Consider the following 12,914-nt stretch of genomic DNA (forward strand, 5'->3'; position numbering starts at 1 on the left):
TTACAAGTATATTTATCATATGTAGCTGTTTATTCCAGCTACTCCTCCTGGTGGAGGAACCAGTCAAACATAAAGCAAAAGCCTGATGAGGCTGAAAAATCCTCATTCCTAACAGTACTTGCTGTTCAGTAAGCAATATTGAAATATGGCGAAAAACAATTTAGAAGTCTGTTAAATGTCACATTTAGACTTGACACCTTGTCACTGTATATCAGTTTTATACATTTTCATCTCCATGTGCTTTGGTGGAGTAGCTCCTGATATACATTGCTTGCCTGAGATGTAAATTGGGCCCAAGAGCATACAAGTCTACAGAAAACTTTTTTTTTTTTTTTTTTTTTTTTTTTCCACACGGTCTTTTGAGAAGAATCCTGTCATTAGCTCCCAGCAGCCAGGGAACAATTAAGAGAATGGATTTCAGTGTTTTGTAGTTCTCCAATTTAAGCAGCTATTTTTTCCATGCAGCTAATTTCATGTTTTCCCACTTGTATATTTTTGGGATGTGGGAAAATGATAAGTTTTTATTTGGTTATATCTCAGTTGTTTGCATTGCTTTTAACAGCCTGGTGGGAACTAGTTACTACAATGATAGAAAGTAATCCCTGTAATTATGCTTTGAAGTCTTTCATTAGAAGACATCCTTGTAAACATTCCTAATTTTAACTACAGAGCTAAGAGAAATGGCATTTTTGAATTGTAGGATTTAATGAAATAGTAGAACACACAGAAATAAACGTTAAGTTATATCTTGTTGAATAGTGCAGTAATGAAAACATTTAGACTTCTGATACCAAGTCAATTAAGGTTATGCTGCTGAGATAAATGGCATGTATAGTATAACACAAGTGACATTGCTCAGTGCTGCTCCATTCCAGACACCTGGCTTCTCAGTGTACACAGGTGTCTGGGTTCAAGATATGGTTCAACCCCTTTCCTGGTAGATATTTTTTTCTAAAACTTTTTTTTTTTTCTAGATGAACAAAAAGCATTTCTCAGGAACCTATTAAAAGGATCTGTTAGAGGACTATTTTTATGTTACCTGCAGAGAAACCAGTGGAATAAGAAAGGAAAAACCCTATGCTGCCAAGTCATTTGAACCCCTTCCTTCAGGTTGCATAATTTCTCGAATCAGATCTGCTTCCAGTTTAAAATGTCCTAAGTTACTACAGCACTGCAGGCGTTGCACGTGCAATATTGGGACAGTGGGCCTGAATGAGAACAGCCAGTATAGGGCTGTTTGCTTAATACATAGGGAGAAACTTTAGCAGGGACGAATTTTTGTCACTTGTGTCCTTTGACATACAGACCGTGAACCCATAGATGTGCTGATAACAGGATGTGGAAATCACAGCCTCCTCTTTCCTGCTTGTCCATGTTTTTTCAAAGCCACTAAGGAAGTGACTGTACCTACTTACCTTTAGTCTCAGTGGAGATACATCCACATGCTGTGTTAGTTTGGGGATAACACAGCCACAGATAGCATCATGGGACTCTGAGGCACAATAGTATTGGACAATGAAGTTCAGATAATGCTTAACTTAAAAAAAAAAAAAAAAAAAAAAAAAAAAAAAAAAAAAAAACTGAAGATGTTTTATTATAAACAGTTAGTAACATTTTTTGTCTCTTTTGGGTCTGAGATATAGCTGAGAGATTCCCAAATATCCATAGAGGAAAACCACTGACGTGCTGTTACTCAAATGCAACTCATCTGTATTTTCCTGCTTCATGCCTGTTTGTAATGAGATTTCTTACAGGAGAAAACGTTTTCTTTCTTCTCCCTTTCCCCCTGTATACTTTCATTTCAGTGGGAAACTTCACTCTTACTATTAAGTTGTGGAATTAAACTGTGAGTTGGCTTGCTCTGTCAAACAACATACAGTCAGCTCTATGACCTTAAGACAGCTTTCCTATTTGTTTAGCATGTAGGAATACAAGTTACCTTTGTTCCATGTGTTTAAACAAGTTTTTTGTTTTGTTTTGTTTTTATTTTTATTTTTCTGCTTAACATGAAGATGATGGAACAATTTCCAGTGCCTTCCCAGCTGTGAAAATCCTCACTCATGAGCAGTGAAACTGAGACTGCAGAAACAGTGCAACATTTAGAGGGGGATAAAATATATCCAGTATGATGGAGCATTTATCTCTGGCTCAGCCTTTGAGCTATGTTATAGAAATACAACAACCTCTTTGCTGATCTGAATTCTCTGCCGCACAGCCCTGTTGCCCCACTACTGGGGTTTGATGAGGAACCCTGCTCCTCCACCCTTGGACAGGCAGCAGAGGCTCTTCTGGGCCCAAAGCCACCATCCCGACCTCTGCTTTGCCCCACACTGACCTGGTCCATCCCCAGAATTGTTACTGATAAATGGCAGCACTCCTGTTTCAGTTTCTGCCATCATACACCAAAGCACTTTGGCCATTGACTCTTCCTATGGAAGTTTATTTTCTTATGCAAGCTCTGATTTGGCATAAAAAAACAATATACAAAGCTGCCAATACAAATAATAACAAAGCAAAATTTAAATAATTTAGCATTTTTAGTGTAGTTAATCTCTTTGAGGGTTTGATGACTTTTCTGATTTTTTGGATGAATTTGAAATTCCTTTTGAATTTGATTAATTTTGAAGTTCCCCAAAACTATATCCCTTCCTGTGATGTTTCGTAGGGCCCTTTATACCTCTAAGAACCAGAACAGTAAAACTTATTTCTTGAAATCTCTTCAGTACTTCATTTTTTTGTTTGCTTGTTTGTTTCAGGAAATGAATTATTTATAATTTAACTTCTTAAGATGTTGCTCATGGCCATGCTGTGATTTCATTTCTCTTGTCTAATTCAGGAAACGATGAAAGCAAGGCACTCTGTCATAACTGTTCTACCAAATCCAAAAAATTTGCGTTGCTTCCTGTGATAGGGAGTTAACCAAGTGATTGCCAAGCCACTCTAGGCTGGGAAACAGAACCATAATTCTGTGCGAAAAACTTTAAAATACTAAAATATATACATTTTATGTTGTAAAGTATTTGCAGCTGTTGTGTTAGGTGAAGAAATGTCAATTAAGAGCAAAGATTCAGGAGTTTACAGGAAAGGAAAGTGATTTCACTTTGGTGGGAGCAGAATGAGGCTCCCCATCATAAAAAAAAAACTCATTTTTTTCTAACTGTGACAGTATTTTCCTGAGTTTCCATATGGTGGACTAAATATCAGAGAAATTCTTTCTACTAAGAAATACCAGAATAGTAAAGAAGCAAAGACTATAAGATATAATAGATACACATTGTATCTTCCGTTTTACTTGAATGAGAAAGGGCAAGTTAAAATGCAAATAATTAATAGAGATGTCAACAATTCACTATAGGGATGAAGAGTCTAATATAGATAAGTGTCTGTACTCAGTTTGCACTGTTGGACTATAGCTATTTGAACTTCCAAGGTAATTAGGTAATTAACCTTACCAGCCTGTACATTTTTCAGAAGAATGTCATCACAGTGAATTAATTACTAAATATTGCTTACAAGACTTTTTTGTAAGGACAGATCTGCCACTTCCCCTGAATGGCTTTTGCATTATCTGATTAGTTTTTCCTTGTAGGCCACTTTGTGGGTAAAATCTTTGGACGAAAGACAGTCTGTGCAGTGAATTTAATGAAATAGTGGTGTTCGGTGTTACTTATCAGTATAAAATAGGCTTCACAGTACATTTGATAATCTGTGTCACTACAGTTACTGCAGTGACTTTTAAAAATCTTTTCAAAATGGGTATCCTTCACAACTTTTTTTTTTTTTCCAGCTATGACAAGTATAAAATGTACTACGATTGCTACTTACGAACTCCAGTCTGTGCTTTTTCTTCAGACATATTATCTGACAAATCTGTTAGATACTTTCTCTGAAAGCTTTTTATTTTTGTGGAAAAAAAAAAATAGAAGATACTCTATGTATATTTTAATAATATTTTACAGAATAGTACAGTCCTATAATTCACCTCAAGTTTTTACAGTTTTTGTTTCTTCTACATGCTACATGTAAATTAAAATGAACGTTTACAGAGTAAATATAAAAACTACCTTTGGCTATCTTGTATTAAATAAAATGTGGCTAGTTGTTTTGCAGACCTTATGTCTCAAGCTATTTCTACACCAAATTCATATGGGCTTGTTGAAGTTCTGGTCAGCAATGCCTTTCAGATTCAGGCCCAGCTCTTACACTTAACCACTTTTTATTCACTGCATCCTTTGGTGGAGTGTTTAGGAAAGGCAAATGGATTATTTGTGTACTGAAAAAAGTTTTCTGCTTTGAAATATCAGAGGGAAGATTTGCCTTTAAATGCCATCACGAAGTCCCATTAGGCCAGATTCTACTCTATTTTACTCAGTCCAAGTATACAGCAGAAGACAGGGGTTTTACCAGTGTGTATTTAGCAGGACCTGTGAACACACCTGAGGCCACTATCATTAATGAGATGACTGAAGATGTGGAGCATCTTATGTTTTGACCTGACTATGCTATGTGTAGTGGTGCTTTCAAGCAAATGGAAGTAGAAAAGCATGTGGCAGCTTTGCCTACACTTTTACGCTGGTGTTCACCATTAGGCTTTATTCTTTCTTTTAACAGAGGACAGTTATGGGACGGATGGGAAGGCTAACCTGGCCAATTTCACTGACAACATCAACTGGCAAGGACTGGAAGACTTGTACAGTGTGAATGAAAGTGTATATGAATACAGATACAACTATAGACTTAGTCTGGCTGACTGGACTAATTACTTGAAGGATGTAGATAGAATGTTTGCACTGCTGAACAGTTACTACCAGCAAAATAAAACAGACAAGGCTAACACTGCTCAAAGCAATGAGGATGGGGACGAATCATCTACATCAGCCTTGGCAGAAATGACTTCTGCTGAAGAATCGAGTGGCCTGACTGACGAGCAGTTGCAGCTTATTGTGCCAACAAACTTTGCAGCCCTAGCTTTGAGCACCGTGAATTTAAGTCAGGAGAGGAAACTTGAATTAAACAATGATATTCCTGAGAAAAGTAGTTTGAATGATGCACACTGGAGAAATAATCATCAAGCTGAAAAACTGAGAGAGGATAAAGAATCAGACCGTTTTAATATGGATTTCAGTGGGAACGGTTTGATAGAGTTGGAGTCCCGACATAGCTTCATGCTACAACGCATCAGCATTCCTCAGAAAGACACTCATCAGGACAGTGACGCTATGGAAGATGTATTTGGAGACCAAATATATCTTCCTGTGAGGTCCAATGAACCCCTTGTTCATCAGGCTGTAAATGTATCCATTAGGGATTCACCTATCGGTACCCAGGAAAGAGGAACTTCCTTGAAAAAAAAGAAACAGAGTCTTACAGGGGAAACTTCACAAATTCGAAAGGTAGAAGGCAGTGCCTCATCTCCACTCTCCTTGGATTAGATCAAGTGGCAGACCATTAAATAAATTCTCCTTTTTATTATTAGCAAACTAATAAAGGTAATCATGACAACTGACATTCCATGTTCATTGTAGATACATTTTGCAGCTAAATTGAGATCAGTTCAGTATTTGTCTATGTGTATTTACTTCATTCACATGCACATACCTTCACAGTGAATCTCCACACTGGAAAAATAGTTTTCCAGCATTTTAATGAAAAGAAACAGTGTTAACTTTCTAAGCCAGTAGCACATTCTCTGTAAGCTAATATTTCTTTGAAGAGGATGTTCAAGTTTTCTCTATTTCCAAATGATCCCACCATGAATGAATGTTTCATTTCACCCAATCTGTCTGCATAATGTATTTTTGATAAATTATTTTAACCACTGGAAATTCATAATGTCACACTTTTGAGTAAAATAATGTTGCACTTTTAAAAGCTGTATGCCATACCATTTATGAATCTAATAACTTACCTGTTCTTAGTTTGCTCATTGTCTAATGTAATTGTGAAACCAATAAATAGATTGACAGGAAAAAGGTAATCAGCATGGATTGTGGAAACAGAATGAATCTTAATTTAGCAAAAATATTGCATGTTTTTCTTACTTCATTTTTATTAAATTTACTCTCAGAAAGGTATGGCTAATAATTCTTAACTGTAGGAGGATTTGTTTAAATTGGATTGTTTCCCTATATATTGATTATGTCAGTATTAAAAATCCATGATTTTTTTTGACTTTTCTTTTTTTTTTTCCTGATACTGGTAGAAAGGTTTACATCAATACATACATGCTTTTGTCAGCACATCTGATTTTTACTGGCCTGATCAATATCTTGAAGTCATTCTTTTCATTTTGATCTTGAAATCGTTATTTTCATTTTGATACTTAAATTCTTATTTTGTTTTGTTTCACGAAGGCATAAAAGGGAATGATAAAATCATGTGAGATATACATTATTCCAGATACAAAAGGCAAATGAGCTAAAAAGTTGTAGCTTATATATTTGTTGTTGTATTGTTATATTTTTTTTGAACTTTACCATACATTAAAGTTTATAAAGTATAATTCAAAAATTACTTTGAAAATCTGTACTACTAGAAACTTAATATCTTCTCAATAAATTTCTGAATAATTAGCACAACAACAACAAAAAAGGAGAATTACCTCAAACAGGTTAATTCCATAGTGTCGAATTCATGGGAGTGTTTCCTATCTGTTATGTTTCCTAGTGTAGCAAATATTTTTTGGTTATTGCAAGCACTGCAGTTTAAACTTACATTCACCACATTGTATTTTAAGTTGAAACTTTTTACAAAGGAGATTCTTTTAGTAGGATTTTATTAATTTTAAGGAGCAGTCTTTTTGATGGACTCTGTACATATGTTAAAATTAACTAGCTCTTTATCTGATGTATGTGTTATGGGCTGATTGATAGAACAAACGTATTTATGGTCATGAATGATGCTATTTGTACATAGGTTTCCAGTTACTAGGATACAGACTGTGTTTTTAAATCTTGTATATTTCTGTGATACTTTTATAGAACAATTCTGGCTTCGGGAAGTCTAGAAGCAATATTTCTTGAAATAAAAAGTGTTTTACATTACCTGCTTCAGAGAAGTCCAGATGATCCAGCTTTCCTAGTAATTAAGACTTATTTAAAAAATATGTTTACAGTTTCAGTTTTAAGAATCCATCCACTTTCAAAGCAATGGGTAATGAAGTAACACACTACATGCTGTTAGTTATAAATTATTCCTGGAGATTGTGAATAATATATATTTTTTGTTTAAGACATGCTGTGATTTATTTATTTTTAATCCCAATTCACCTGATCCTCTCTTCCTTGAAGTCGAGGCACCTGGCTGCACAGCTGGCAGGTCTTAGGAGTAAAGCAATATTACATGGTGCCATAGCCTGATTCCTCCCTGCAGAGCTCTCCCTACAAGAACAAAGTGCAGCAGACTGGACATGTAGGGCTTAGTGAAAATGGACCACGGGTATTCAGAAGGAGTGTCTCCTTGCACAAGAGTCCATAAAAACAAACAAACAAAAAAAAATAGAAGAAAAAAGAAAAGTTTTGAAGGTATCTCACTCATACCTTTGTGCAGGGAATTACCGAGCATCAAGCATGTGCCTTCCATTCTCAGAAAGTAGATTTCTTTGAAAGAATCTAGCAAGGTGTTTGCTTCTCCCTTAATGCTTGGGCAGAGATAAAGAAGGAATGGTGCGGTCTTTTACCCTTACTTTTACCATTCTTGTTCTTTCCTATTTTAGTGACAGCTTAAAGTACTCAGAAAGTGGAAGATAGGAATTTGCATCCTCCTCAGTGTGAAAGTGGTCTGCCTTCCTTCTCCCTGGACAGTGACTTGCCCTCCAAACAATCAGATAGTGTACGTGGGAGCCTTTTTTAACAGCTCTTGTTGCAGTGTACAGGAAAAAAATAAAATAAGAAACAAACGTATCAGGATTTGCTCAGGATTTTTCTCAATGGCTGAACACCCACAGGTGATTGTTGCCTACTAGGTATTATCCTATAATAAAACTTCCTCCTTTTTGCAAACAGCAATCCTGTCTGAGTGCTCTGACAGCACTCTGCAGCCAGAATCAAAATGCAATAAGAGGGGTACAAGCTGCAGAGTCATTTCAGAAACTTATGTCCCATCTGAAGGGATGCAATCACAGCCTTCGCTACCTTGAAGCTGCCTGGGGTAATTTTACACCCACTCAGGCAGCAGATGTCAGCGCAGAGCCGCACAACTGTTCCTCTCCTCTGGCCCTTGCACTGCCTGCAGTTCTTTTCAACCCCTCCTGCCAAGGTAACTCATTTATTCAGTTTTAAACTAGCAACAATACTCTCTATGTGACAGAAATCTATCGATAGCTTTATCCACAGCCCATTCCTTGATTTAATAGTTCTACTGTTGGACACTGGAGACGTTCATTCTGCAAAATGCTCTTTAATGTGGTTAAATGTACTGTAAGATGAAAATGGAGAATTCTTACCATGAGTTTGGAAGTCAGACAAGACCTGGGCCCCACAGGTTTGTCCTCCAGTCTGTGAAACAGCAGCTTATCGCTTGGCTGAAGCTGGCTGAGGGCTCGAACCTGCGGTACTGTGCACACCACTGCAGTTTCTGACAGGTCATAAACCAAGTGCACTTTGATGCTTCACAAAGCCAAGCTGTGTTCTGAATCAATGCAAATTCAGCTGCCACGTGGTAGCAAAGTTTCCTTTGGTCAGTGTTGTTGTTTCATAGGAAAGAAGTCACAGCTTACCCAGCCATGAAAAATGCAATATAGGTTGAAATACTTTTGGCGTAAAGGCTGAGCAACAAAGCATGTCTAGAAAAATACATTCAACTAAAACTGTTCTTTGGATCTTGAAAACAAGGCTGCCCTGGGACAGAATTTTCATTTATGGATATATCTATGCTTTCAAATAAAATTGAGCTCAGAAAGTGAAAGACCTTGCTCCAAAAACGAATAGTATGGCCTTGCTCACATACGCACTGCTAGACCAGGTGGGCCACAGCCACATTATGAAGCACTTAGCCCTGGGGCTCCATTTGCCTCTGCTGATCTTGGGTCAGGGAACCCAAAATACATTTTCCATTTGTTTTAATTTTTAAATGTACACAGCACTACAAGGGTGTGTTGCATCCACTAGAGCTTTTATGGTGTGGTACTGTGGTGTGTGCTACAGGCCTGAGGTGTTGCATGAGGACATGTGGGTCCCTGTTGCACAGTGTTGGGAGGAACGAGGAGACCAACCCTGTCTCAGCCACTTCGGACATTTGGGATCTGTCTGTGACACAGCCCTACCCCACAAACCACATGTAGGTAGCCTGTTGGTGTGATCCAAGAGCCATGGAGTGAAATAAGTACTACACAGTGCAGACATCAGGAGTCTTGTCCCTGGGTTCATGACCTGGGCCTCTATTGAGCAGTGTAGATGCACATAGGCTTGTACCCTATGTGTTTTTCCAACTCTGTTGATATCTAGTTCAAATAAACTTGTATTTCTTATCATGTAACCCATATAAATCAAATTATAAATCAAATTTAGTGCTAGAGGAAATGGTTAAATTTTGCAGTTTATTTCTGCACAATTAGTATTTCACTGTGACTCAGTGGTCATGGAATTCAGTGGAAAGATTTGGTTTTATCTGACTAAGTGCTAAAAAAGTAAATGCTTCACCACCTTATCCAGACTGATCGCATACTGACCCGGGTACCTCTTTCGTTTCTTTTTTTTTTCTTTTTTGTCAGAAATAAAACACACTTGATATGCTATTTTTTTTATTCCCAAATATCAAGTATTCAAGAGTTTGTTTTGTAAACACATGTTTACAACAGATGCTGACAATAGATTTCATGAAACAATGTGTTACACAGCTTTAAAATTATTCTAAACTTTGCTGAGAAATAAATATCAATTAAAAATCCCCCCATACAGGAGCCTAGAGTATGGAGAAAAAAAAAAAAAAAAGAAAAAAAAAAAAGAAAAAAAGCATAACCAATTAGTCTCTTTTTACCACAGCACAGCACCCACACACTCATACAGTCAGACATACTCTACAAATTTCCTTAATACTTTACACATTTGCTTAATAATTAGTTGTTTTGTTTTTTAAAAAAACAAACAACAAAAAAAAACCACTGACAGGCAGTGTGCCCACTCCATGCTCCTAACATGCTACCCAGATTATTTTGTTGCTGTTCTGCTTAAATCATTTGGTAGAGGTATGCACTGCAGCTGAGGGCAAAACTCCCATTTGCTCAAGTGGAGAAACGAGCAGGTCTGTTAGGAGGAAAACCTTCACTGAATCATGGATCACAGTGACTCCACAATCTTTTTTTGTTGTTTTTCTTGTTTGTACAGAAACAGTTCAGGATTATTTTGTACAACTCTTTGCTTTGACATTTCCCTTTATGTTTTCAAAAGTACCTTTGTTAAAAGAGGTAACATTTCTGACCTACCAGTCTGAGGTGTACCTCTTAGTGCTATTTAGAACACAAATGCCTCCTATGAATGAGCAGTCCAGACACAATAACACAAAATAATTATCTTTCAGAATTCAAAATGGAAAGGCAAAATATTGCCTCATAGATACAATAACCATAAAACTGTTTTAAATCCAAGCTCCCTTAAAAATTGGCCAGATTTGGCCATTTTTCCATTGCTGCAGCTAGAACTTGTTTTTATTCCACTCCTCTCTTTCTGATATTTCATGGAAGAACATTAACATTTCAGATCTGAATTCTCAATTTAATTCAAACTCTTACTAACATTGCCTGGTTAAGAGGTTCCAGAATTTCCTTTCATTCCCATATCATTTATTTTCAGTCTCTGCATACACAAAGCCACTAAATAAAGTAACATTCTACAGAAGGATGAATACATCCTACATGAGATTTCTGTGGTCTGTATAACTTGTACATTAGCCATTAGTGCTGAGTCAAAACCTATACTGCCTCCTACAGTGACTTTCCCACAGAAGAGCTAGGGAAGAATTGGACCACTAGGAACTATAAACACTGTCTTTGCTGGAGCAGTTCCAGACTTTAAGAATAAAAACACATGCAGTTGCACAATTGACATGTCTTGTATATGTCATTTAAGTCATAGTGAATACATCATAAAATACTTCAGTACCTATTAGCACCACAGTGTTGTTTAGCCCAAAGATTATCAAGCTCACTTTTCCTTGAGCTGACCAATGTTTTGGATGCTTTTTGTAGCCCTTCATGAATTCCACAGCTTTTCACCTATTCTATATCATGAAAAAAAATGTTGTTACAGGATAACATTGTGACAGCTAATTTGAGACAGAAAAAATAAGAAAATACAGTATACACAATGGATAAAGTAATCATTAGAAGAGTAGAACGGAACCTAAATAAATAAGCATCTATTTTATTGAAACCAAGAAAAGTTTGGAGCTACTTTGAACTTGCAGAGATAGATTTGTGTTTAAAAGGCTGGATTAAGTCAAAAGAAAATAGTATATCTGAAGGATTTGGGGCTCATGGATTTATGCTAAAAATTACAGTTATTAACTACATGTGGTTACAGATATTGGATATGGATATTGTTAGCTGTCCTCCTTGCCTTATGTAGCATACTCTGGGAAAGGATAGGGAAAATTTTCTTTCTGAGGATCAGCTACGATTTCAAAGCTTTGGCCATGTAATAGCATGTATTAGTGCATTAACGTATTCAGTACCAAAGTAAGGAAGAAGAATCACATGAATTTTGGCCATATCTCTTCTCCACAGTGAAGGCTCCCATTTCTACTCTGTGACAATGTTTACCTTTTCCAATTGTTATATGTAAAAATAAAATGTTATATACGAAACAAAAAAAAGAAAAAAAAAATAATTCCATACCAAAGAATTAATCTACCATTGTGATGTCAACTGTCCACTTTCTAAACAATCTAAAGGATAAAAATCTCTCTAAAATCAAGTCCGACATGAAAAACCTGAAATATGTTGATACAGATTTAATCTACAACTGGCAAACACTCTCTTCAAAGGTATGCCAATTCACATTGCAGTTGAGGTAAATCTGTTTCCAGGTGTTTTAAAGCCCCTGGAAAGCAGACACAGCTGGATGGCTTCAGCTGTGGGAACCAAGACAATGCAGCATAACATTTCCTACACCGTTATAAAAGAGAGAGTATTGAGAAAAGAGACAAAGATAAACGTGTTAGGGAAATATTTTGTCTTTGATCTACAAAAGCAGAAGTACTAACCAATGATCTGAGTATAAAAACTAAACAAGTGCTTTATGTCATTTAGTTCACATATACTTGCTAAAGTGTCAGCTTGTTAAGGTCCAACACAAGGTACTGGCCCAGTTCTTCAGCCTCATTATCAGACTGATGAGGCTGAGAATCTGGCTCCAAAAGAGCAGTAAGACACTTTGGACCTATTTATCGTCAGTTTTATGTCAATAAAACACCATGAAGAGCTGTGGTATTATACACACAGGGAGTGTAGTAAGGCAGCAGTAATTCAGGCAATTTGGGGGATAATCTGCAAGAACAGTACAGAAGGTGCTGACCCCTCTCCCCAGCCAGGTTCACTGGAGTTCCACAGAGCAGACGGTGTTCTCTTCCATTTGTGGAGGATACTGAAAAATTGTCATTCAAACCTTTAGGTCCAAATTCTGTGAAAGGGCACAGTCTTTAATTGTCTTTATAGCCAGAAAGATGCCCTTATTTAATCTGTATCCACACATAATACCTAGATTTACAGCCAAAATTCATAAAACACATGAATGGTGTGTTTTGTCATCCAGATCTAGAATATATGTTTGAGCAAGTCCACAAAATATTTTGAATGCTGAAGTGACCCTTATCTGAGATGATCAGACACAAGCCATTTCTAGATGGATTAGGTGATATTAGATGACCTCATCAGGGTGACAAGTTGACTTGTACCTCTTGCTCTGGAGCTAGCTAACTCT

At 36.7% G+C, this 12,914-nt stretch overlaps 1 protein-coding gene across 5 annotated transcripts in view; it reads left to right on the top strand.

Moving 5' to 3' along the window:
• The window catches only part of SULF1 (sulfatase 1), a 106,897-nt gene extending 99,665 nt beyond the window's left edge, over positions 1-7,232 (top strand). For 4 of the 5 annotated variants that reach the window (XM_035319450.1, XM_035319451.1, XM_035319452.1 and 1 more), the window contains one exon: positions 4,612-7,232. In XM_035319450.1, the coding sequence (XP_035175341.1) occupies positions 4,612-5,432 (821 nt within the window). In that variant the 3' untranslated portion in view covers positions 5,433-7,232. The remainder of the gene's footprint in view (positions 1-4,611) is intronic. The other variant, XM_035319454.1, reaches the window with a different exon arrangement.
• The last annotated feature ends 5,682 nt before the right edge of the window (positions 7,233-12,914 follow it).

Source organism: Oxyura jamaicensis, chromosome 2, assembly GCF_011077185.1.
Source record: "Oxyura jamaicensis isolate SHBP4307 breed ruddy duck chromosome 2, BPBGC_Ojam_1.0, whole genome shotgun sequence".
NCBI lineage: Eukaryota > Metazoa > Chordata > Aves > Anseriformes > Anatidae > Oxyura > Oxyura jamaicensis.